This window comes from Theropithecus gelada, chromosome X (assembly GCF_003255815.1).
Source record: "Theropithecus gelada isolate Dixy chromosome X, Tgel_1.0, whole genome shotgun sequence".
In the NCBI taxonomy this organism is placed as follows: Eukaryota; Metazoa; Chordata; class Mammalia; order Primates; family Cercopithecidae; genus Theropithecus; species Theropithecus gelada.
In genome coordinates, this window is record NC_037689.1 from 151,465,978 (window position 1) to 151,491,443 (window position 25,466).

At 59.1% G+C, this 25,466-nt stretch overlaps 1 protein-coding gene and 1 long non-coding RNA gene across 4 annotated transcripts; one reads left to right on the forward strand and one right to left on the reverse strand.

Annotated features, from left to right (window-relative positions):
* Positions 1-25,273, reverse strand: HCFC1 (host cell factor C1). Of its 3 annotated transcripts, none has more exons than XM_025371726.1 (26): positions 23,876-25,273; positions 17,606-17,754; positions 17,155-17,315; positions 16,259-16,467; positions 15,253-15,337; positions 14,573-14,679; positions 13,271-13,450; positions 12,838-13,197; positions 12,349-12,509; positions 11,603-11,800; positions 11,059-11,283; positions 10,816-10,920; positions 10,348-10,567; positions 9,951-10,093; positions 9,658-9,796; positions 9,227-9,447; positions 6,785-8,261; positions 6,326-6,489; positions 5,233-5,677; positions 4,592-4,909; positions 4,340-4,458; positions 4,107-4,244; positions 3,258-3,443; positions 2,698-2,998; positions 1,999-2,062; positions 1-1,816 (listed from the first exon to the last, which is right to left on the reverse strand). In XM_025371726.1, the coding sequence occupies exons 1-26, from the start codon at positions 24,066-24,068 to the stop codon at positions 1,777-1,779; spliced, it is 6,108 nt and encodes a 2,035-aa protein (XP_025227511.1). In that variant the 5' UTR covers positions 24,069-25,273; the 3' UTR covers positions 1-1,776. The 3 variants fall into 3 exon arrangements, with proteins under 3 accessions (XP_025227511.1, XP_025227510.1, XP_025227509.1); XM_025371725.1 differs by having other exon boundaries at positions 5,233-5,809; XM_025371724.1 differs by having other exon boundaries at positions 4,592-4,912; positions 5,233-5,809.
* On the forward strand, positions 21,837-23,195 carry LOC112615107. Its single transcript, XR_003117279.1, has 3 exons — positions 21,837-22,174; positions 22,303-22,475; positions 22,891-23,195. It is a non-coding gene; the product is annotated as an uncharacterized LOC112615107 (long non-coding RNA).
* Positions 25,274-25,466: the final 193 nt, after the last annotated feature.

Here is a 25,466-nt window from a genome sequence, read left to right on the forward strand (position 1 = left end):
GTTATTTCAAAAAAAGTCTTTTAATTGTTCAAAATAGCACAAAACGACATCGCACTATGGTAATATTGAGTCACAGGGGTTACTCTACAATAGTGAACGGTGTACTCTCCTCAGAAACAAATCAATAGGCGCGCGAGAGAAGGGATGGGGTAAAACAACAGGACCAGGTGAGTGGGCTCCAAGGTGACTAAACGTGACATTTTCCACAGCGAAATATACTATAATACAACAAACCAGAGGTCCTGGAGGACATAGGCTGCTGCATCTCCAGGCAGAGGTCGGTGGGGGAGGGCTGGAAAGATTGGCTGCTCAGTTTAAATCCTTCTGACTTGCTGGCAAGCCTTGCTCCTTGACGGAAGTTCAGGGTCGGGGGCAGAAAACTCCAAACAGATCCCCCAGCCATGGAGGCTGGCCTGGGTAGCTGCTGCTGGCGGCCTGCTCCACTGCCCTAGCCTCCCTTGTGGGTGACATTACAGTTGCCCTCCTGGGCTGCCTCCAAGGACGCCTGGTTCCCCTCCATTCTCCACCCTTTCCATGACAATTTGGGGGAGGTGGAGCAGTGCCTGCGGAAAGCAGCAGCCCTGTGTGGGAGGCGGTGCCGGTGGTGCTCAGGGAGGGGGCAGGGGGAGAGCTGGGAGCCCAGGACAAGGAGGCCCCAGCCCTCCCTCAGGCTCCCCCGGCCTCAACCCTATAGATGCGGAGTGATCGCCCATGAGGAATGAGCTGTCCTTCCTTTGTTCCAGCGGCCTGAGGACAGGCAAAAGGGCAGAGGGCAGGGGCCAGCAACAGGAAGTTGGGCTGGGCGGCAAACAGCAGGCCCCACGTAGCAGATTTCACACCTCTCCTGCCCTGGCTGGCCCCAGCTTTTCCTCCAGAAAGATCCCTGCCAAGAATTAGCCAAGAAGAAAAAAATAAAAAAACAAAAACAAAACAAAACAAAACAAAAAACAAAAAAAAAGAAAAAAGATTACACATTCTGTACACAGCTAACAACAAGAAAAAAGGGACAAAACCCCACACGCTAAAATTACAATGAAAGTGTGAACTTCACCAATTTCAACCTAAAAAACACAACAAATGCAGCAGTTGGCAGTGTGGCCTGCAGGGAGGTCTGCACAGGCACTGCCCAGGCCGCCGCGGGGCTCCTTGCCCCTTTTTTCTTTTTCCTTCTTTTCTTTTTTAAAACGGGAAAGAAGAGGGGGAGGGTAGAAGAGGTGGGAGCACAAAGGCCTCTGAGAAAATGTGTAAGCTTCCTGTGGGGTCACTGAGCAGGACGGGCCGGGGGGAGCCTGAGGAAGGGAAGTTAGGTGACTGGAAACACAGGGGTAGAAAAGAAAACAGAACCAGACACCCAGGCCAGGGTGCTGGGAAAGCCACTCTGGGGAGGGCCAAGAGGAGTGCCTTTCCTCACTCCATGCCCGCCCCCGACCTGGCCCTCAGGAACGCACAGCCTTGGGAGGGCGGAGCTGGCTGTCCTCAGCTCCGCCTTCCCTCCCCGCAAAGGTCTCTCCCCAGGGTGGGCAGCAGCAGGGAGGAAAAGAAGCGCGCTCCTCTCTCTGCTTTCCCATCTGCCTCTGCTTCCTCCCAACAGCAATGGTAAAATGTGCTTTCTTTAGATTATTTTAAAAACAGAGAGAAAGAGAAAGGGGAGAGGAGTGAACAGCGGCTCGCGAGGGTGAAGTGCGAATGCCGGGATGGGGCGGGAGGGGTGGGCCCTGGCGGGTGTTCCTGAAGCAGGGGGTTCTGGAGAAGAATCCAGGGCTGGTCAGCTTCCTCTCACTGACCATCGGCCTTAGATTTCTTTGGAGCAGATTTCCTTGGAAGGCAGAAAAAGGAAAGAGAAAGTTAGTGTGGGCCCCGCACCACTGGAGGCCCTGCCAGTGCAGGGCCTGGTGTGGGGCCGGTTACGGGCCCCCAGTCAGTCATTTGACGAGAGGCTGAGCCCAGCTATTTCCACTCCCCAGCCTCGAAGGTTCCTGAAAGGGGCTTCCTGCTTACATTTCTGGAGAGGACATGGGCCGCTTGTTGGCCGGCTTGGTGCCAGAGCTGTCTTTACTGGTTTCTGGAAGGAAAGAGAGAGATGGGTGAGCAGCACTGTGACAGAACAAGAGCAAGGAACACATGTGCCCTGCCCACCCACAGAGCCTCTTGGTGCCACATGGCATGACCAGCAGCTGGCAAGGGTGGGGCACCTGCCCTGTGGGTGGTCACCTTTTACGCCACACCTTGGGACCAGAACACACCATCACTCACTCCCCTTTGGACGTAGGTTAGAAACCCACTCAGCTCAGCTCAGCTTCCACCTCTCACTGTCCTCCCATGTCCCAGAGCCCAGGGGAGCTGGAGCAGGCGCATGACCTGACAGGAGGTAGGCTGGCCTCCATCCTTCACCTGCTGCACTCCAGGGACGTGGGACACGCTGTTTTCAGGCCTGGAAACCTACACTTTCCTACCAGCTCTCTCACTGCTTGTCCCCTCAAACATCCTGAGGCAGTGTCCCCTGCACCTCCAGGCCCGGAGCTGGGTCCCCTGCTCCACTCGATGGCCGCCCCCATGGGGGGCTGTGTGCACACCAAAGGAAGCAGGGAGACACTGCACATGGGAAGAGATCTCAGGTGGTGACAGTTCCTCCTGCTGCACCCAGCTTCCTGTGCCTTCCCTAGAAGCTGCCTGAGGAGTCCCACAAAGGACACTCACCCTGCAGCCACCTCACTTGTGTGGCTGGGCCATAGCCCTTCTCATTGCGGGCGGCGATGCGGAAGATGATGGCGGGCTTGGTGGTATAGTCGATGTGGGCGTTGGAGAGGCTGGAGGACTGCACCAGGCAGGAGGGGCTGGGCCCGCAGTACACCCGCATGAAGGCCAGCTGGGCTGGGGTGGAGCTCTTGAGCTCGCCCCCAGCCTGTGAGCTCTGGATGGCCAGGTACACCGAGTACTCGATGATCTTGCCGGAGGTCACAGAGGGTGGCTCCCAGGTGAGGTGAGCACCGTCCGGACTCTAGAACCCAGGGGGTCAGGTCAACAACAGAACAGGCTAGAAGATTCCATAACTGACTGATCATGGTTCCCATAAGCCATTTTCTAACACAGTAGAGATATTCCATGTCGTAGTTCAAGGGGCTTCAAAGAGATCTTCCCCCAAGTGGAAGGACTAAGACAAACTGGGACTCAAAACCTAGCCCTCCTACCCCCCCCACCGGCTACCTCATGTGCAGGAACCAACCAGGGACAGACGGCCACCCGATGGCAAGACTCACTTTGCTGATTTTAATGGCACAAGGGGCCCCTGGGAAACCAGGCAGACACGTCTTAAAGGCTGAGATTTCGCTGAAGGGCCCCCGGCCACAGGCATTGATTCCAGCAACACGAAACTTATAGGCTGTGCCTGGCTGCAGCTCCTGCTTCTTCAGCTGGTTATAGTCGGGGACGGTGCCCGAATCATCCTGGGAAGAGAGGAGTGGCATGAACTCCACTGTGGAGAAGGCAGCTCTGAGCCACCCCCGGAACGTTGCAGGTCCATGGTGATTACGGGCCAGAGGGAAAAGAAGTCAGTGGTGGCTGGCCCCTCACAGCAAGGAGGGATGTGGCAAGGCTGACTGTGCACAGGTACTGGAGGGAAGGAACCAAAGCTCTCCTTTTCTTTTTTTTTTTTTTTTGAGACGGAGTCTCACTGTGTCTCCCAGGCTGGAGTGCAGTGGCGCGATCTCGGCTCACTGCAAGCTCCGCCCCCCGGGTTCACGCCATTCTCCCGCCTCAGCCTCCCAAGTAGCTGGGACTATAGGCGCCCGCTACCGCGCCCGGCTAGGTTTTTGTATTTTTAGTAGAGACGGGGTTTCACCATGTTAGTCAGGATAGTCTCGATCTCCTGACCTTGTGATCCACCCGCCTCGGCCTCCCAAAGTGCTGGGATTACAGGCTTGAGCCACCGCGCCCGGCCAAAGCTCTTCTTTTCTACTGCTTCAGGGGGGATGGTCTCTGCCCACCTTCCTCAGGCTTCCTGGCTACTCAGCTTGGCCCAAAGATGGAAGAGTTTCCTGTAAGCCCCGCTCAGGGCGGTGGAGTCAAGATTCACCCACCTGAGGACATCAGCACCTGGGGACACTTACGTCTGATGGGACAGCATCATCTGGTGGCAGGAAATAGTGTGTCACCATTACATTGGTGCCCTTAATGACCCCTACATCAAACCACTGGTTCTCCTTCTTCATGGGGGCTTTGCTGGGTGGGGGTGGCAGGTCAGGCTTCTGGAAGACAGAATCGGTGCGACGAGATCAGGCCTTCGGTACCCAGAGGCAGTGCTGCCCCCCAGGCCTCAAGAGCCCCAACACACCCGACTCACCACACCCAGGGACTCGATGCCATTGGCCACTTCAGTCAGGGTAGCTGCAGCCTGCAGCTTGGCTGGGCTGGCCACCACAACCGGCTGGGGGGCCACAAATGTGTTGGATGGGGCCAGGCCTGCGAAGAAAGAAGGTGTCAGCAGGAAAGACTCTGGAGACCTGGCTCCCAAGTGGGACCGAGCCTCCCATCCTGCCCTCACCTCCCTGGGTGCCCCTATCACCCCAGCATCAATTTGCCCTCAGTCGCTTACTCTCAGTGGCCGTTGAGGGCAGCAGCGCCACAGTGCTGGGGACTGTGCCGGCCAGCTCATTGAGGCAGTTGCTCTCAATGGCCGGGTCGTTCAGACTGTCGGCAGGGGCCAGGGCCTCAGTGGGGAGGTGGTGATGCTGCTGCTGGGCCTGGGCCTCCTGCAGCTGCTGCTGCTGCACCAGGGCAGCCAGCTCCTGCTGTGTCAGCACAATAGGGATGGTGGTGGCCTGGCCCTCCTGACCCTCGGCTGACAGGTGCCCCAGCTCTGCCTGCGTCACGGTTGCTGCTGCCTCAGAGGTGTCCATAGGCTCGCCAGTGCCTGCTCCAGGGTGGAGAGAAACACTACTCACTAGGAAGGCTGGCCGCAAGCGGGCAGCCCGGGCGGAGGCCCCCAGAGCCTGTCCACCTCCCACTGTGCTCCACTGTAGACTAAGCCCTGGCTGAGGGGCCCTGCCTGTTTCCCGGGCGCTAACCCCGGCCGGCCTGTCTTTCATGGCAGTCCCTACTACCTGGTCTGCCTGGGGTCCCCTGTGCCTGTCCTGCCCATCACATCTGGCTCACGCCACCCTCGAGGGAAATGGGCTCCTCTTCCCAGGATGTCTCCATAGCCTACTGCTCCCCCAAGGTGGCACCAGTGCTCACCCATGACGGCCTGCTGTGCGGCCTGGAGCACCGCCTGGATGGCCAGGGCCTGGGCTTCCTCCGTGGCTGCGGCCTGGGCGGCTGCTTCTGCAGCGGCAGTCACTGCCAGCTCCTCAGGGGTGAGCCCCGTTACCATGAGGGTGGTGGTGCCAGCTTGGGCCTCGGCCATTAACTCTTGGGGAAGTGATAACTGGTCTACTTCAGACTGCGCAGGTGGGGGTGGCTGGACCACCACAGTGGCCACCACCGCAGAGCTGGCAGACTCCTGGCCCGAAGATGGCTCCCCTGTGCTGCTCAGATCCACGGCGGCTGGGAGCTCAGGGGTCTGGGAGGCTGACAGGACCTCGGTGGACTCCCCCATCAGGGCTGTGGAAGCCGACTGTAGAAGCTGCCGTGGCGGCAGCTGCTGGCGAGGCCCTGGTGACACCTGGAGTTCCTCTGGGGGCTGCAGGATGTCAACAGCAGAGAAGGGCATGTCAGAAGTTTCTGTGTTGGCTATGGTCACTGTTATTTTGGCCGGGATGGGGACTTCAGTAGTCAGAGCCCTTGGGGCAGTCTCAGTCATTGATGAAATCTTCTAGAAAGGGAGAGAAGCCCCTGTCAGAGGGGAGGAGAGGGGCCAGAGCCAGGCAGCAGGGCTGAGAAGCAAGCCAGCCTTCACCTTTCCTTGTGGGCCTAAGTTTTCATTCTTGATGGGCTAGCTTGAGCCCATGTTAAATAGGGAGGGAACAGTGGTTCTCTGAGCAGCATGAGGACAAAGGCCCTTGAGACCCCCAGTCAGGTTTAACCTGTCCTCAGTCACCCTGGCCTGGACAAATGGGCACTCAGATCCCCACCATGTCTTATACAGGCTGCGGTGAAGTGACACGCGATGGGAACCAGTCACAGAAATAAAAGCGCCCCAGGGATGTGGGGGACGGTGAGGCTCCTGCCTCCTGCCACAGCAGGCACCGAGGCTACCCTTTTATGGTCCGGAAAAGGGACCAGGAGCGGCCCCATGCCTGGTACAAGAGCGACATCTGGTGTCTAAGTGTGGAACTGCATGGGCGTAGGTGAGGAAGGCAGGGAGGAAAACGGCCCCCTGGGCTCTTACCGGCACGGAGGGGCCCGGGACCGGCGTGGACTGCGTCACAGTGGTCACAGCCCGCGTCAGTGTGGAGGACACAGTTGTTGTGATGGCACTGGAGCTGGTGATGTTCACGCTGTCGCCCTGGGTGCTCTCCACCTCTCCCTGATCGCTGGCAGCGGGTGGGGGATCTATGGGGGCGACAGGCAGGCGGCTGCTCAGCAGAAACCCCCCAGGCCTGCACTTGGCTTGACCACCATGGACTTCCTCTACCACCAAGGGGAGGGCCAGAGAGGGCAGGACAGGCTCCTGGAGACCTCCGTCTGCTTCAGGTATAGCCAGGACGCCCCAGCCCACTCCACTGGTAAACTGGGCACCAAGGAGCCCGACTGGTAGACTCTGGACGGACCCCCGCCATCGTTGTCTTGGCCTCTCGGCCTGGGGGGCTGGGACACCATGAAAGTCAAGCTACCCGCCTTCACTCACCTTGGTTTGAGCTCATGTTGGAAGTGACAGTGGTGGCCGTGTGAGTGGTGCCCGTCTCGTGGGTCTCACAGGGGGGGTTGGAGCACACCCTCTGCGTTGGGAAAGGAGCCAGCAGTGCGGTGCCAGCCTGGGGGGTGACGCTGGGCGCCGCCGCCACCTCTAGACCAGACTCCAGGGTCCTGTGGGAAGAAGTGGCGTCGGGAAGCAGGGCGCCCATGCTGACTGACATGGTGGTGCCGGTGGAAGTGGTCTGGTGTGTCTCACAGGGGTGACCAGCAGGGGGCTGTTGCCCACCCTCGGGCTGGCCCGTGCCCCCGTTTGAAGTGGCGGTGGTGGCCGTGTGGGTGGTGCCTGTCTCGTGGGTTTCGCATGGTGGGTTGGAGCACACCCTCTGGGCGCTGCCTGCATTCGAGGTAGTGGCGGTGTTGGTGGTGCCTGTCTCGTGGGTCTCACATGGTGGGTTGGAGCAGACTTGGGTCACGGTGGCCGAGGGGCACAGCAGTGCCTCCAGGGCCGTCACAGTCACTGTGGTGCTGGGCGAGCCGCCCTGGAGGCTCTCGCACGCAGGTGCCGTGCGGGGCTCCCCAGCACCCATGCTGGAACGGGCCATGGCAGTGGTGTTGGCCACGTGGCTGTGGCGCCCCGCGGGCAGGTCCTTGCTGCCTGGGCTGCTCAGCCTGACTTTGCTACTCAGAGGGGCCAACTGCACAAAAGCAGGGCCACGGCCCCCAGGTTCCCGTGCCATGCTTGGCCCAAGGAGTGGGCCGGCCGAGCACGGGGCCCCGGTGGCCATCACAGTCATGGTGGTGCTGGTCGTGCTGGTCTGGCGGGTTTGGCACTGGGGCTTAGAGCCCTGAGCTGCCTCCAGCGCCCCAGTGGCCACACTGATCCGGATCACGGCAGGGGTGCCGGCTGCACAGGCCCGACGGGCATCTCGCTGGTGGTTGGCGCCGACACTTGACATGGCTGTAGTGGCAGTGTTGGTGGTGCCCGTCTCATGGGTCTCGCAGGGTGGGTTTGAGCAGCCATGCTGCCCGGCCATGTTGGAGGTGGCGGTGGTGGCGGTGTTGGTGGTGCCCGTCTCATGGGTCTCGCAGGGTGGGTTTGAGCAGACTCGAACCACACTACCATTCTGCTGCCCCACAGTTGAGGTCACAAGAGAAGCAGCTGCCTCCTGTCTGTCACAGACGAACTGCACTTGGGTGGGCTGGGGGTGTCCCCCAAGGTTAGCCACAACAGTGGTGGTGGCTGTGTTGGTGGTGCCAGTCTCGTGGGTCTCACAGGGTGGGTTGGAGCACACCAAGGTGACAGTGCCAGGCTGCACATCACCCTGGCCTGAGTCGGCGATGGTGACTGTGGCAGTGGGCTGTTCTGTAGTCGGGGAGGCCAGAATGGACACAGGGAGGTCGTGCACAGGCTGAGCCTCCACCCCACTGGGTGCCGTGATCAGAGTTACCTGGGTGGGCTGGGACACGGGCTGGGGAGACACACGAGGAAGAGAGTTAGTGCCACAGCTGGCTGTCTGCCTGTCCCTCCCACTGTCCTGCACTGTCACCGCACAGGCTGGGACCACTGACCACTTCTCAATGGCCCTGGCAAACGTAAGACCCACTTGCCCCTGCCCCCAAGACACCGACTTGCTCAGATGCCAAGGAAGAGGCACCACTTTGCCTCAAAGGCAACTAGGATGAGGAAGAGGCTGTGGGGACAGGGCAAGGGGAAGGCAGGAGCCTGGCTGGAGTCAAGTCCTTTGTCAGAGAATGGAAATCTCCCTCAGTGCTCAAAGGCCAACAACAAACGTTTCACCGTTTTCCTTAATACATATGAAGGGAACACCGCACACACATGCAGACGAGCTGCAGTGTCCTCTAGAACACAGCGAGAGGAAGAACTCGGTGTTCAAACACCAGGCATGGCCAAACCATGACGGCCAAACCACGGACTATGACACAGGGACCATGTGACACCAGGAAAAATACCCCAGGTGGGCCGGGCGCGGTCGCTCAAGCCTGTAATCCCAGCACTTTGGGAGGCCGAGATGGGCGGATCACGAGGTCAGGAGATCGAGACCATCCTAGCTAACACAGTGAAACCCCGTCTCTACTAAAAATACAAAAACTTAGCCGGGCGAGGTGGCGGGCGCCTGTAGTCCCAGCTACTCGGGAGGCTGAGGCAGGAGAATGGCGTGAACCCGGGAGGCGGAGCTTGCAGTGAGCTGAGATCCGGCTACTGCACTCCAGCCTGGGTGACAGAGCGAGACTCCGTCTCAAAAAAAAAAAAAAAAAAAAAAAAATACCCCAGGTGAGGAAAGGCCCGCCATGGCTGTGCCCGGCAGCAGTGCGACCCCAGGAAGGAAAGGCCTGTGGCTGGACGGTGTGAGCCTCACATGCTTCCACTTGTGTGGGGTCCCTCGCCCACACGTGCCCTCAGGCCCTGCCCTACCTGCATGGTGATGGTTGGGGTCGTGAGCCCGCCTGCCGCTGTCAGCGTGGTCTGTGCGGCAGACACAGTGATGGCAGTGGGGTTGATCACCTGGCTTGAGAGGGTGGCGATGGTGCCCAAGGTGGTGATGGGCGTGGCCAGGGAAGCACTGGTGCTGTGGCCCCCTGCCCCGGCAAGGCTGGTGGAGACCGTGCCTGTCACTGTGCCTAGGGTCGTGACACCTGAAGGAAAGGAGGCAGAGTTGGGCCAAGGCTGCTGCTGTCTCCTTCCCAGCGGCTCCTCCCACACAGGCTGGGGCACTCTGGAGCTGCTTGCACAGACGGTTCGGGAGAGAGCAGCTGCTGTGCCCCCAGCTGTGCCATGGGGATTGGAGGCCAGCCTGCTTCATTATAATCTAGGGGCAGCAGGGGCCCTGGCCTGTGGGTACACACCTGTGGTGCCTTTCACAACCAACGTGGTGACAGCTGGCTTGACAGCGGAGACGGTGACGGGTGTGACTAGGCGAACACCCCCCATGGGCACAGTGCGGAGAATGGTGCCTGGCTGTCCCGGGGCCCCCTTAAGCACCACCTGGAACACCAGAGGAAAGTGCCACCAATGTCACCACCAGGCTGGTGGATGCCGCCGACGCTGCCCCTCCCAGGCCCGTCGGGAGGACCTGCGTGGTGTGCTGGGGTGGACTACACTAGGACACTGGACTGAGAGACGGCTGGGGGTGCCTCACCTGCGTCACTCCCTGCTGCCCATGACCAGTGGCAATTTTGGGGACAGCAGTGATGATTTTGGCAGGTGCTCCAGTTCCTGAAGTCATCACCTTGGTGGTGATGATGGTGATGGGGGACTTGATGCCAGGACTGCTGGTCACACCTGGATGGGAGAGTGGGGGCCCAGGGAAGACAGGTTCTGTGAGGGCTGCCCCTGCTGCCCCTAGATTATAATGAAGATCTACAAGTCACAGCCACAGCCCGGCCCATCTCCCCACCAACCTTAGACACCAAAGGCGGCAAGGAGAAGGTAGAAAAGGGTAAACTAAACGGAAACACAGCACGCCTCATAACCCAGACTCCATTTCCCCTCTAGCGAGGACCTGCAGACATCCGTATGTCGGGGGAGGCCCCTACCTGTGGCGCCCGCCTGGGTGATGATGGCCGACATGGGGATGGTTTTGATGATGGTGGTCGTGCCGGGCTTGGTGGTACTGGGGGAGACGCTACTGATGCCCAGGATGGTGGGCTTGGTCCCCGCCCCGCTGGCCTGCGTGGTAGTGATGATGGTGGTGGGCTTGCCATCTGCTGAGGTCACCAGCTTCAGGATTGTTCCCGCTGGCAGAGGCCCTTTGGTCTGAAAGAGGGAAGCAGGTGCATGAGCTGGCATCGCTGCCAGGAAGGGAAGTGTGGTCTGGCTACTCTCCGCTGGCAGCCTTGGTGGGTCAGGGAATGTTCTGGAGGCTGTCAGTGAGGGGACTGAGCAGCAGAACCTTCTGAGCCATGTGTGCTCATGGGATCTTCCATGGGCAGGGACGCGAGTTCTTCCTGTGGCCTGGCACCCAGGCCCCCACTCTTGCGTATGTGTAGAGACTGAGAGCTCACCTGGATGATCTGAGTCACAGGACCCGTGGACGCCTGGCCTGTGACTGCTGAAGTCTGAACTGGTTTGGTCTGGACCACCGACATCACTTTGCCCAGATTGGAAATCTAAAAAGGAAGGGATGGAGCAGGGAGTGATCTGGAAACCAAATAAGGGCATGGCCTGGCTGAGACTCTCCTGGAGCTGGCCCAGGGCAGTCAGTCGCCACTGGCAGTGGCCGTAGCCCGGCAGCACCCATCACTCACCAGAGCGCTGCCTCCTGGGACAGAGATGGGGCTCTTCACCAGGGTGATGGTCTTGGTGACCCCGCCCACGACTGTGGTCACCACCTGGGCTTGCTGGGCCACCGTCACAGTGCCTGACTTGTGCACTGTGATGATAGGGCGGGTAGACGTGTTGGTGGCGGAGGAAACCGATGTCCCCACCTGGGCAGCTGCAGTCTTCAGCATGCGAGTGGCAGGGTTGCTCACCTGGAGGAGGCAGAGATGAGTGATGGGCCAGGCAGAGAAACAGATGGGGAAACTACCCAAGAGGTCCATGGCGGGCCCACAGCTCCTGCCTCAACACTCACCTTCCTCCTCCTCCCGCTCCCAAGCCCAAGAACAGCTTGGTTCCCCCTTCCTTTAACAGGCAAGGGAGGAGGCTGAGCCCGCAGGTCTCGCCTGAGGTGGTGATGCCCTTAATGGAGACAGCTTATTCTGCAGCCCATGGTCCAACGGCTAGCTCTAAAGCCCGGAGGGAATAACTATGCTTGTTTGATCACAGTGATAAGCCCCGGAAGACACTCACCATGACTGGCGAGGAGGCCACCTTCACAGTGGCTGGGAGGGTGGTAGTGCCAGGTGTCACAGCCATGGTCTTCACGATGGTGGTGCCCGCTGGGACACTCAGCACCGTGGGTGCCGAGGAAGGGGGGATCTTCTGGGTGGCAGCAGCCGCAGCGGCCAGTGCGGCCATCCCACTCATCTGTGGGCTACTGCCAATCACCTGCAGCGGGCACAGGCATGTGAGGCCAGGTCACAGGTGCCACCCACCTCCCTGCTTGGTGGACCTCAACGGAACCTGCCCAGGGGTTCAGCCCTGCTCTGGGGAGCCTCATCCCGCCAGCATGGCTCAGCTTTCTCTACTGCCAGACCCTGCTCTCCTGGCCCCAGACACGGAGAGCTTCCATCACCGACCATGCACAGCAACCCCCGTGGCAAGAGGCGGCTGGGAGCTCTGGATCCTTTCTAAAGACCAGAGTCAGGTCCAGTTCATTCTCATGGGCCTGTGGCAAGCCCAGCTGGCTAGATCCTCCTCTCAGGCTGCAGGACAAGAAAGCCCACATGGCAAATGCCCTTAGGCCTTCTAGGCATTAACTTATTAATTCCCACCACGACCTCACAGGAGCGCTGTCCCGTCTGCACGTCCCAGGAGGGAAAGGCATGAGGTGCGTGGTACCAGAGCCCGAGAGGGATGTGAACCCCTCAGTACACTTGCAACTTAGTCCACTAGATCAGCAGGAAGTCCCACCCGCCCAAGTGACCACTCCTCACCGTCCCCTGGGCACTCTGTGTTGGCACAACCATCCGCACTCCAGCGGGCAGGGAGGTCACGGTGACAGGGGCTTTCCCGGCCTGGCTGGTAGGTCGCATGGTGACCAGTGGAGTTCCTGTTGTAGCCTGAGGACCGGTCACTTTGAGAACAGCAGGGACACCTGATGAGAGAAGGGGCCAGCCGTCAGCCATCACCTTCTGCATGACGTCCCTAGTCCCTAGCCCCTTTGCCGAGGCTCAGCAGGCAGCCCTGAGCCACTTCTATTGGCCTGCTTGTGTGGGAGTCTGGCTCTTCTCTGTGCCCTGAGGGTGATCATCTCCACAGGCGGGGCCAGGCTTTAGCATCCCCCCACGACCCTTGGAGACGAGCCCGAAGCTCCCGGCTGCTGGCCTGCTGTCTAGGCTGCTGTCTCGCAGCCCCTACTTGGCCGCTGCCTCTCCCTGGAGGCCAGCCCCCTACTTTCAAATGTCCCTGGTCCCCTGGCTCACCTTGAGTCCTGGCTGCAGTGGGCACAGAAATGGAGCTGCCAGGCACCGTCGGCAAGACCTGGATGGTGGTGGTGGTCGGGGGCGCGGGGGCAGCCTGGGGCAGGAGCGTGATGCCTACTTGGGTTAGCGGCTGCACAGCAGGTGCGGCTGCTGCTGGGGCAGGGCTCTTGGGAGGGTTGGCAGGCACAGATGGGACCGGATTGGGCGTAGGGGAGGTGGCAGTAGCGGCCGTGGCAGGAATGTCATATTTCTGGAGCTGGAGAAGGTAGCTGTCGGCTGTTGCCACTGCCCCCCAGCTCACCTCCAGGGAGTTGGTGTTGGCGCGTACCAGCTGTACTCGGGCTGGGGGTGGTGGCTTTTCTGTGGGAGAACGCAGTTGGTGAGAAGGGGTGGGAGGCTGCGGGAGGAGGGGGGTCGCCTGGGCTGGGCCTACCTGTCTCTAGGTACCAGAGGTCCTTGCAGCAGACCTGGTTGTTCCAGGCCTTGCGGTAGCCGTCACGCCCACTCCAAATGTACAAGCGAGTGTTGATGGCGACTGCGCAGTGGCCAGCCCGAGCGCGGGGGATGTTGTCCTCCAGTGTATCCATCAGGATGGTCTCCCAGGCCATGGTATCTGGGGGAGGGCAGACAGGGGAGGTCAGCAGGGAGGATGGAGAAAACCCGCCACCCCTGGTTGCCCTTGGTTCTTTTGTTGTCAAGGATGGGAATTAAAATCGAGAAGTTATTGGATTATTACATTAAAAACAACAAAACAAAGAAACCCTTTGTGGCAAAAAGCAACACAAAAAATAAAATTACAAACCACCAATGGCCAACTAAGAAAACCACGAGAAACACAGTCAGAGGTTTACCTCCTTGCCCGTTAAGGAACACTACAACTCACAGAAAGAGACGGCAACGGGGAAGGCGGTTTAGGGAAAACGTGATAGAAAAATCTTAAGAAAAAACACACACCCTCACACAGAAGAAATCTAAACTTCAGCCACTGGCGCCAGGGATTTTGATTTTTGGGCCTGCAGCAGCTGGGGCTCAAGGTGACCCGGAGGGGAGCTTCGGCCACCCATCAGGCTTGGCAAAGAGTGGCCTGACCATTCCGTGAGGGTACCACCAGAGGTGCCTATGTGGGCACAGCCTCTGTGCAGGGCAGTTCAGCTGCATCGGACAGCAACCGTACTTCTAGGTTTTCACCCCTAGGATATACACTTGCACACAGGTGGAGACGGTGCAAGGATACTCACGGAGCGGCGCCTGTACAAGTTACAGCAGCACAACCGCAACTCGAAGGAGGCTGCTGCGGGGCAGGGATGTGGAGTGATCTCCAAGATACGGCGGATGAGAAAGGCCAGGTGCGGCCCTGCGTGCGCCAGGCTGCCATTGTTTCTTTTTAAAGGGACCTATAGCTAATGCTCGGATATGAAGAGCCCCTGCAGGGTGGACAGGAAACCACCCATATGGCTGCCTCTGAGAAGCAGAACCAGGAGGAAGGAGGGAGGCCCTGTGCTGTAGAGGCTTTTGCACTTCTGGATGTTGGGCCATTTGGATGGAGAGCTCATTCAAAAAACTCAAGAGGCAGAACATTGCTTCAGAGAGCTCTGCCCAATGGATCCTTCCAGTGTATTCGAAAGGGAGCCGTGGGCCCAGCTTGCTCCCCGCACACCCCACACAGCTCTTAGGCTGGGAAGGGCCGGCCTCCTGCAGCCTCCCACAGGCCACTCGGAGCCCGAGGAGGCCATACCCAGGTTGAGACAAGCCAGCGTGTTGGTACACTTCCACTCCTTCTCGTGTGTGGCCACTTTGACGTCATCCATGACGAGAGGCACCCAGCCACCAAACACGTACATTCTGGGAGTGAGGAGGGAAGAGTGGGAAAGGATTGTAGAGTTGGTGCCAAGCTAGAGGCCACCTCTGCTACCCCAGTTCTAGAGCTCGGTCCTCTGGCTCTCCCCAGGAGAGTCCCCAACGATGCATGAAGCCTCCTGATGTGGCCCTCTCCTGCCTGGTGGCTCAGCCCTCTGGAGAACTGTGTCACCTCTACCACATAAAAGTGCCGTTCGGCTCATTTAAAGCTCACCTTCCTGTCCACAGTTCCTAGGTTCCCTTTAGGACCTGGGCATTCACAAAGACACCCAGGTGCTTGCACAGAGGACCTATAACACTCTGCACCCGATGGGGCGGAGCCTCACAGGCCCAGGGAGGGTCTCAGACTCAGCTTGTGTGTGGCCCTCTCCCCCCTGAATCTGTCTTTCCTTGGTCCCCCAGGGTCGTAATGGAAAAATAGGGCTGCCGAATGCCAGCCCAGCCAGAAAGAGGCATCCTCAGGCCTTAGGGTCTGACAGGACAAAACTGAGTGAGAGCCCTTCGGGGGAGGGGCCACGCCAGCCTAGAGAAGAGAGATGCAGGCGAGCAGCCACTCACTTATTTCCGATGGTGGTTGCCGAGTGGAGACTGCGAGGAAGAGGCGCCACCCCGCTGAGACTGGGCTTATTCCACGTCAGTGTGTCTGCAGAGAGACGGAGGAGAAAGGGTTACACAAGCTAGACTGCACACAGGCCGTTCCCTGGATTCAAGCTAGCTCAGGAAGGTAGGATCTGTCTCAGTAAGAGAATTCCATCCCTGGCTTCCCTACAGCCCATGGCAGGCCCTCTGATTGTTGTCATGGTAGCTAGATTCCCGTGTTACCCAGGCAGTTTTGACCAGCCTAGCAATAGCGCTCCTTCAGTACATCCTGAACGCCTGCCTTGAGCCAGCACTGCACTCTGTGCTGGGGGAGGAGTGGTGAGCGCACCCTGAACTCTCCATGAAATACGTTCACTGCCATAACCACCTTAGGCTACAGACATTTTGGCAAACACTGTTGGAAATTTCTCTCACAGGAAACTGTTTCTTTGGAGTGCCGACTCTGATCTATAGGACAACATCGGCATCTCCTCTCTCCCAGTGGAAGAGGCCTCTGGAGATCCACAGTTAGCAATCTTCCCCAACCACTCCTGATACCACCACCTGGTGACCTGCCCAAGCAGTCCCCGAAGGCCTCATGGTTTACCGCCATCCAATGGTACCACAGCAGTCAGACCAGGATGCAGCACTCCACACACAGTCTGACCACTGACGAGTCAAGAGGGACTAACGCTACCAAGATCCAGATAGTTCCATTCTAGAAAGCCTTACTGTCTTATTCTCTTCTAGGCCCACAGACCAACACAGCCCACTGAGCCAGCACAGGGCAGAGATAACAACCCCAAACCTAGGGACGATGCAGGGTTCCCCACCCTGGCCCACCATGACAAGAGGAAAGTACAAAGTGGTACGTTCCAGCTCCCTACGAGCCCCACCTCACCATACAACAGCGCCACCCATGGGGCCAGCCAAGAGGCAGACCCACTTTGTCCCACGGCTGCTGGGGTGCTACCATCCTGCTCACCAATGTCTAGGGTCCACAGGTCCCCCAGCCTGCAGCCACTCATCCCGCCGTAGATCACCAGCTTGGACTTCTTGTTGTCTTTCTCGGTGTAGACCACGGCAGTATGTGACTCCCGGGGTGGTGGTAGGACCCCATAAGTGATGGGGATATCCCAGGCTACCACTCCGGAGCCTGGCCGTAATTCCAGGATATATAAGTCATTCAGGTACCTGACAAGGAAAAATCAGTTACAGCAAGTCTCAACTCCTCACGCCAGAGGCTTCGCTGGATGGCTATCAGTGAGTGGCGGCCTCCCCAGCACACAAAGGGGCTAGGGCCATGGGAGCTCTGAAGTTCTGCTCCAGCTCTTGAGGCAGGGGCTGCCAGAAGCTCCCTAGCATGAATCCAGTTGGAACAGGGGACAGGGTGGATGAGGCTGCACAGCAGCCCTGAGTCCAGATCCAACAGCAGGCCCCCACCATGCACACAAAGCTGGGCATTATACGAGGGCTGCACAGAGCAAGAGGGGGCGCCAGCTTGGGACTACCTCCAGACAAAGAGTCCTTGGCCACGGGCCTTGGAAAATACCCATCAGGAAACTTGTAGGCAGCGGAGGCCGACAAGGAACGCGAGCAGCTCTAAGCCGAGTCTGAGAGCTGGGCCAGCCCAAAGCAAAGTGGCTTCCACCTCCGGCTTGGCCCTTCTCCCACGAGGCCTGCTCAGGGTCAGTAGTGATTCTGGAGCCTGAAAGCTCCTGAGAGGGCATCTGGTGCTGCTCTCTCATTTACAACCCACCACGACAAAGGGACCCAGCTGCGGAGCTCTGCTGTGCACATTCTTTAGGACACCACAGAGCCCTGTGCATGTGAGAGCACACCCATCCGGGGGGTTCCACAGAGAAAAGGACCAAGCCTCACCTCGGAATGTTGTTCTTTGGGTCCTCGCTATCATTGGCCAGACCCCCAAACAGGTAGCATTTGTTGCCCACAAGGGAGAAGCTGTGCCCGAGCCGAGGACATGGAGGGGGCCCGTTTTTGGGCGTCTTTGCTTTGAGTCTCTTCCACTCCCACCGGCTCGCCTGCAAAATCAAGACCTGGAGACTGAACCGTGGGATGAGAAGGCCACCACCGGGGGCCCAGGGCAACTTGTGGTGGAGGAGGAAATGGCTGAGGGTGAGTTAGGGGCCTTGCTGGAGCAAGAAGGTCCTGGGTGTTGGGCCCTGCCTTCTCCTGAGGTGGGCCAAGTTCAGAGCGGCCTTGGCAGACTCTCAAGCATCCCTTCCACCTCCCACTTGCCTCAACCCTGAAGCTACTACCATCAGGTCACGTGAGGCCAAGGAGACAGAGTGAGAACCTGGAGTTGCTTTACCTGGAGCTCGTAGAGGTCATTGCTGTATTTTCCATACTCCACCATCCCGCCAAACACCAGGAGGCGAGTCCCGTCACACACGAAGCCATAGGCTGCACACCCAGGGGGAATGTCCCCCCTCACGGCTGGGATGAACCACTGGTTGGTTGCTGGGGAACAGAAGGAGGCAGAAGTCAGAACACCCAGGAGCCCCATTCCTCTCATTCCCCAAATCTGCCAGCCGTCAAGCTTGGTGAGAGGGGCTGGGCCAGCACCATTCCTGCAGGCGCTCTAGCAACTCCAGCCGCGCTACCTGGGCCATTTTCCAAACCCCTCGACTTCAGGCCACTGCAAAACAGCCTGTGACTACCCTGCTTCTAGCCAAGGTCATCTTAATGAGCGGGAAGTTACTGTGCAAGATCCCTCGTCAGCTAGCGGGGATCTAGCCCCTGCGTTCCTTCCCTAGCACTCAGTGATCAGACATGAACTTCTCCCCAAAATACCCTATTGGTGGGCCTGTGCTCCTCCTCCCTGGAGCCCACATTTTTGTCCCTTCATCACAGGATCAGGACAGCCAGAGCCCAGAGCAGCACTTTCAAGTGGCCAAAAACAGCGACCACTGCAGGCTGCGAAGGGCCACGGGGATGAGACCCAGCCTCTGCTCTGACCTCCTGGACCTCCTCTGGTACTCCTAGGTGATGGTCCACCAGCATCCCTCCCTGCCCCCGCTGCCACACCTATGCTACTCCAGAACATTCTTGCAAGCCAGAGGCGGCAGTCTCAGCAGAGCCGTGACAGAAGCTTCTCAAAAGCTCATGGGGGTTAGGAGACCACCAAGAAAGAGGGGAATCAGACCCTAGGCACTGCTTTGCTTCCACAGGATGTCACGGCCAGCCTTCAGCTGGGACCAGGCCCTTCCCTCATGTCCTCGAACTTGACTCCCCTCACACCTGGCAGGCCAGGGCTTCCCCGAAAACAACCTCCTATGAGGGGTCCCTCAGAGGATTTGCCACACTCTTTCCAGAAACCCCAAACTGGGGGCCAGGTGCAACATCGACTCGGTGCCCCTGAGCTGGCCTGGGTGAGATCTCGGCGAGCAGATGGCGGAAGGAGATGAGGCCCCTTCCACGTGACTCAAGATGCAAGATGGGTCCCCCAGGACATGACAGGGCATGGGGGGAATTCCTGTGGGGTGGGAACTGGGAAGGCTTCCACACAGGGATGCTGTGATATTGTGATATAACACAGACTATTCAGTTTGGTGGCCAAAAGTGTGAGACCATAGAAGAGAAAAAACAAAGTGTTTTTTTCCGTATTCAGGTGTGCACCCGGGGCCAGGCGGCTGGCCATGGTTGGGAATGCACGCCCCACTGCACTCTGGTCCCACCCAGTCTCACGCTGTCACCCCCAGGGCTCAGTGCAGAACTGTGTGCAAGGCTAGCCCTCATCCAAAGCACAACTCCCAGCATGGGTAGCACAGGGAGACCCCGTCTCTACAAATAATTTTAAAACATTGGCTGAGTGTGGTGGCATACACTTGTGGTCCTAGCTACTCAAGAGGCTGAGGCGGGAGGACTGCCTGAGCCTCAGAGTTCGAGGCTGCAGTGAGCTGAGACGGCACCACCGCATCCCAGCCTGGGCAACAGAGCAAGACCTAACCTCAAAAACAAAAACAAAAACAGAAAAACCCCCACAGCACAACTGTACCACCACCACTCCTCCCGAGGCAAGAACAGCCCCACCCTGCTCTTCAGCACCCACTCTGATGGTAGGCTTCGAGCAGGCTGACAGTCTCTGCAGCCATCCAGCTGAGTCACTGGGCCTCGGACATGCCAAGCACTAGAGCTCCCCTGCCATTTCCCTAAAGCAGAGGGGCAACACCTGTGCCACCCACGTGTGCAAGCTTGGATCCTGGCCCTCTGCCTCTTTTTCATTCCTAGTGCAAAAACCACCCCAGAAAAGCAAGAGCTGCCAAGGCCAACAGCCTTGCGCACTGGAGAGCCGTCTTGACCAATCCCTGGAGGGAGCTCCATGCAAGCTACCAGGGTAAATGCATAACGAGACCCAAGGCTGCCTGGGCCAACTGCTCTCGGTAGATAAAGGGGCAGAGCCCAGGAGGGCAAGCGACACCTGAGGTCACAGTGTAAAACAGAGACAGAGACAAGACCCCTGTCATTGACTTGAAGTGACCAATCTGTGCCTGCCCAAGGGTCCCATGTCCAAGCAGCCACCCTCACTCCCCTGAGCACCCACCCTCGTGGTCAAAGCTCACAGCTATGGGGCCGTGGGTCAGGGTTTGGAACAAAGCTAAATGGCACATGGGGTCAGCTGGCAGCTTTCCTATCACACGCTGATCAGTGAGCCAGGAGGCCAGGCCAGAAGCGCCCTGTGATATCTTCGGGGCTCCCGCTCACCAGATCCTTCTACAAGACCCAAGAGGTGCCCATCTCATTCTAGAACACTCCAGGCAGGGCAGGGGCCCTCCCCACCCCCATCAAGAGAGGTCTGTCAGGGAGCACAGCTCCTGGTGTGAAGACAAGCCTGCGGCTCCTCATCTCACCCACAAGTCCGGGTTCTACCCGCTGAAAGCACACAAGCAAGCTCTCCTCCCTTCTCCCAGCTTTTCAATGTGACAGCTGCTCTCAGTCACCTCTGAATCATCTGGGGGGTGTCATGTAACCCAATCCTTGGGCCCCTCATCCTGGAAATGCTGGCTCTCAACTGGGAGGGGAAGATGGGGAAAGGACCCTGCCCTAGATGAACACCACTCTAGCTCTCCTCTCCTAAGCAAGGCTGTGCCCTGGCCTCTCCGTGTTTCATCAGCTCCCCCATTCACTTCATGCTCCGCCAGCTCCATCCCTTGTTCACTTCATGTTCTGCCAGATCCATCCCTTGTTGCCACTGTCCCATCACCACCTAGAGACTGGTGCCCATGCAGTGAGGTGGCTGGTCAAGTTCAACGAGCTGCCTTCCTCTTTGTTACACCTGTCACATTCGAGCATTTCCTCTCACACGACGTGCTGAGAGGCACAGAAGACACCGCTCTTGTGCTCATACTCCCAATGGGGTAGGAAGGCTGCGTGCCCCCCTCCCACGATGAGACAAACACCCTAGAAGAGCTCTGACCCAAGCCCGGCCCTCGGGAGCACACAGCAGGGTGACTGCTGGAAAGGGCAGGGCAGGAATGGAAAGGGCTTCTCAGAAGAGGTGACATTTCAGCTGGGCCTTGAAGGGTGAACAGGATTTCCCGACAAATGAAACTAGTAGGGCCAATCAGGAAGTGACTGCAAGAGTCTAGTAAGAGGAAAGGAGGGCTTGGTGTGGAAGGGGACAGATCTGATGCCTGCTCGACACAATGACCAATTAGATACAGGGACAGAGAAGAAGGGAGGCGTTTCAAAGGTGATGGGCCCCAAGAGACAGGTGGCAGAATGGCCTCTATGAAGGTTTGCACTCCCGCCCAACTCCGCCACCAGCTGGGGGGGGGGGCGACCCTGGACCTGTCACTTCCCCTCTTGGACCCCAATTTCCTCATCTGCAGAAACAAGGAAGTAGTTCCACTAGATGTTTTCCAAGGCTCCCTCCAGCTCCAAGAGCCTATGGACATTACAGAGCCACCGTGGCCAAAGCTCTTGCTTCCCCCCCTACCCCCCAATACCTGGCAGCACTCTGAATCCTTTGGCTTGCCACGTGGAACTAAAATTCCCTAAGGACAAGGATAGTAGCTACCCTAAGACCTCTCAAAGCACGCACCCCCTCAAGCTTTCTTATCCTAGCCCGGGACCCCTTCCAGATCAGCTCTCTCCAAAGGTGGAAGGCTTTTTGAGGACTGATCCCGCAGAAGTGCAAGGGGCACAAGCATGACAATATGCCCTGACCTCATCCCAAATACAACAAAAGGAGACAAGACAAAGGTGATGAGGCTGGGCTGGCGGGAGGGGGCAACTCCCACCGATTCTGCTGATTCCTGTCAGCAGAAACCTCGGTGAGGAAGAGGGCGTCGGGTCTGCCAGCTGCTCTCTCGAGAAGTCTGAGGAATTGCTGATGACAGTTTCCAAACTGCTATCCTGGAGGATCCCAGAGCTTCATTTTAAGCAGCCCTTTGGAAGGCAGGCTACCCTCTAATGCACAACCTGTCTTTGCAGACTGGTAATGAATTCATGCCAAAGTGGTCAATTCATTTTAATAAACAAATGAATATGCAGAGGCCCCAGGAAGCCAAGGCAGCAGTGGTGGTGGACTTTGGAGCCGATTGTAATTAGGCCCCTGCCCTACTTTCTAAAATTGCGTTTCCCTGCCAGGGAGCCTGCTCCAGGCCTTATGAGAAGAAAGTCGGTCCAAAGAGTGGAGAAGGTGCTGCTCATGGTGACGGTGCCTCTATAAACAGCCCCACCACTGGAGAAGCCTTAGCTTACTGAGCTAATTCCTGCTACTGCAGCTGCCTGGGCTGGCACGGGGCACCACCAACCACCAAGCGCCCCCGCCCAGGGGGTGCTGAGAAAGGCCCTGCTCCCTGGAGGCAACAGGTGCTGAGAGACCTGGAACGAAAAAGGGCCACCGGCAACCCCCCAGCCTTTCAAAGTCAACGTGGTAGGTGGCGATAATCTCCGAGATGTGGAGAAACCAGCACTTTCTGCCTTGGGGGGTGGGGAAGGAAGCAGCACCCAAGAGCCCAGCTCCAGCCTTCCCAACTCCCTCAACCAACTTTCTCCCTCCAGGCAGCTCCAACTTCCCATCCCCAGAGCATCGAGGCCCTGGAGCTCAGTCAAAGGACAGCAGCCTCTCACCGCCCAGGACACAAAGCCCACCCAGCAAGGGTTTGTCTGCAGCGCCACCACCGAGGCCAGGGGATCACCAGAGCCCCCAGAAGAGAACGGCCGCGGAGCAAGGGGTTAGTGCTGGGAGGCATACCTGCCACTGAGGACTAGGGCTTCCCAAGCCCCCTTCACCTGCCTGCAGGGGGCTTTTCCCTCACCCACACTCTTCCAGGTCTTGCCTGGGACAGAACTCACCACCCTGACTCTGCCTTCTGGGCAAGGCCAGGGTCCTGTGGGCCAAGGGGCAGTCAGTAGGCAACTTGGGAGCTGACCCTTGTGCTAGGGGCACAAAACGGACCAAGAGGCCACCAAGAAAAAGGATGCCACAAAGCTGTCATGGACAGCAGTAGGCTTTCTGCCCTAGAGACTAGGCAAGGCTACTAGGCAGGGGCAACAACAAACGGACCCCACGAAGGCCGTGGTGCATCAGCCATAGCTGAAGAGAGAGGTTCCTTCCCCTCCCAACTAACAAGGGCTTGGGTTTTGCAGGGAGGCAGAAGAGCGGGCGGGGTAACCCCCTGGCTCCGCAGAATCGGAGAGACACAGGACTACGCAGGCCGCTGGGGGGTAACCGGAATTCAGCTTGTAAACCAGAAGTCATCAGATTAGAAGGGGCGACTTGGAAAGAAATGCTGCAAAAGTCAATGTCGAAAGGGAGACGCGGCCCTGCCGCCGGCCTGTCCTATGGGGTCCCCAAGGCTCCAGCATGACCCGGGTTGGCGGATGTTAAACTCTGCGCCCTAAGAGCGCTTCCCTTCCCTCCCTTTTTCGAGAGACAGAGAACGAATTTGTAATCTAGAAATGGTCATTTCTCCAGAATGGGCACTCGAGATGAGGTAGAGCTGAGCAGGCGCAGGAGAAGGGAGGGAGTGAGCAGAGCTTTGCTTGCGCCAAGGCGACACATCCGCCCGCCCCAGCCCCAGCCCCAGCCCCAGCCCCAGCCCGCTGGGTAACGGTGTGGGTCTGAAGTCACCACCGCTGGAGACAGCCCCTCTCCCTCACCAGTCGGACTAGGGGCTTTCTTTTAACTAACGAAAACCAATCCTCAAACACGGGAGAGACAGGGGAACGGGGAGAAGATCAGAGGAAAGCACTGAAGCCCGGCACAGCAAAGGGGAGGGGCAAGCCGATCAGTGGGGAGGGAGGGGGCGGAGGGAGGGGGGGGCGGAGGGAGGAAGGGGGAGGGGGAGGAAAGGGGAGGGGGACGGGGGGGAGAGGGACGGGGAAGGGAGGAGGGGGGAAAGAGCGAGGGAAGGGTAGAGGGTGAGGGAGGGAGGAGAGGGAGGAGAGAGAGGAAGGGAGGAAGGGAGGGAGGGAGGAAAGAGGAAGGGAGGAAGGGAGGAAGGAAGGGAGGGAGGGAGGGAGGAAAGAGGGGAGGGAGGGAGGAAAGAGGGGAGGGAGGAAGGAAAGAGGAGGGAGAGGGAGGAGATGGAGGGAGGGAAAGAGCCGAGAACCCAGCGGGCTTTGCACTCACCCGTGTTGTACACGTGCAGTTCGTCCACTATTCCCTCGTTGCCGCCGCCAAACACCACGATGAGCTCCTTGATGGCCACGGCGCGGTGGCCGTGGCGGGGCCGCGGCACCGGACCCGACCAGCCCACCACTCGCTTCCAGCGGGGCTGCAGGAGCACCGCTGGCGAGTTGGCGGGCGACACGGCCGAAGCCATAGTTCCGGGAAAGGGTGCGGTGGGGAGAAGTCAACAAGCGGGAAAGGAGCCCCTCAATTCCTTTCACACACCCCCTTTCGTCTAAGGCAGCTCTCACGGAGAAGCGGTTCCTCACACAGCGGTAGACGACTCCATGGAGGCCGCCATCTTAACTGCCCTCCTTCCCTTTGGCTCTTCCCTTTCTTCTCGCTCACCCCGTCTCCTCAAGAGCCGCCCGAAACTGTCGAGCGCCTAGGCTCAAGAAGCTGGAGGCCGCCGAGTCCCGTCGCCCCGAGTACTTGCCCGGGCGCTCCCGCTTACAAGCTCGGGCGGGAGGCCCTGGGAGCCGCCATCTTGAGCCGCCTCTCTCTCCTCCCTTCCTCAGTCGTAGCCCTCCCCCGCCGGAAATGGCGGAGCCCCGGCCCGGTTCCCACACCCCCAAGTCCCCAGCACTGGCCGGCTTCCGGGGCGGGTGGAAAGGAGCCACAAGCGCCGCGGTCGTCTCAGCCCCGCCGGCGCTCAGACCACAATTGTGGGAGCCGCCATCTTGAGACCGTCCCGCTTCCCCGCCCAGCGCCTTAGTGCAGCCGCCGCTCCCGAAACAGCCTCGACACACCTAACGAGTGGAGGCGGGCCGGAGGCCGGTGGAACCAGCTCGAGCTCTCGAGGGCCGTTTAGGGGCTCGCGCCGTACGGCTTGTGAAGTCTCGCGCCTCTCCCCTTAGTCCGCCTCTGCTGCTCAGGCTGCGCCTGCCGCCGTGGGAGCCGCCATCTTGAGACTAGCTCCCCGTTCCCCCCTATTCTCTTCCTCCTGGGTCAGTTCTTCCACTGCAAACCAAACTCAAGGCAGTGTCCGATCCTCACTTCCCGCCTTATGACTCCTTCCCATAGGAGCCGCTTCAAAGAGCTACAGTTAGGCCCCGACGCGGCAACTGTACGGCAGAAGGAGCGGTAACGGCAGGGCGCTCATGCCTCCTCCCTGGGAGCCGCCATCTTGTGTGAAGAAGTAACAACTAAACATGGCGGCAGCGGAGCCGGCGGTCGGGCGAGGGGGCGGAGTTGGGTGACGTCACCGCTTCTCCCCACTCGCCCTCGCACCGCTTAGCCCCTGGGCCCAAGCCTCTTAAAGGACCCCTGCGCTGCCTCGCGGCGGGGGTGGGGGTCGGCGCGGCCGCGCGCTGGTCTAAAGCTCGAGCCGCGCTCAGGTCAGGTGCAGGCGCAGGCGCGCCCCGCCCCACGGCCCCCCAACAGGGCGAGCCTCCACGCCTCCGCCCTGGGAGCCGCCATCTTGCCACTTCCCTTCGCCCGGCCGTCCGCGGGCGTCAATAGCGACTTTCAGCACAAAACAAAGATGGCGGCGGCGGCATCTCTGAAATGCCCGGATGAGAGTGCTAATCCCTCCGACGCGCTCGGCCCCGCC

Bases quoted from the DNA above. Each gene is read 5' to 3' on its own strand.
- HCFC1 (XM_025371724.1), bottom strand. From the start codon at position 24,068: ATGGCTTCGGCCGTGTCGCCCGCCAACTCGCCAGCGGTGCTCCTGCAG. The intron at 13,198-13,270 runs GTAGGCCCAGCC...GTTCTCCCACAG, and splicing joins CCTCTGGTACCTAGAGACAG to AAAAGCCACCACCCCCAGCC. The intron at 9,448-9,657 runs GTGTGTACCCAC...CCTTTCCTTCAG, and splicing joins GGTTGTGAAAGGCACCACAG to GTGTCACGACCCTAGGCACA.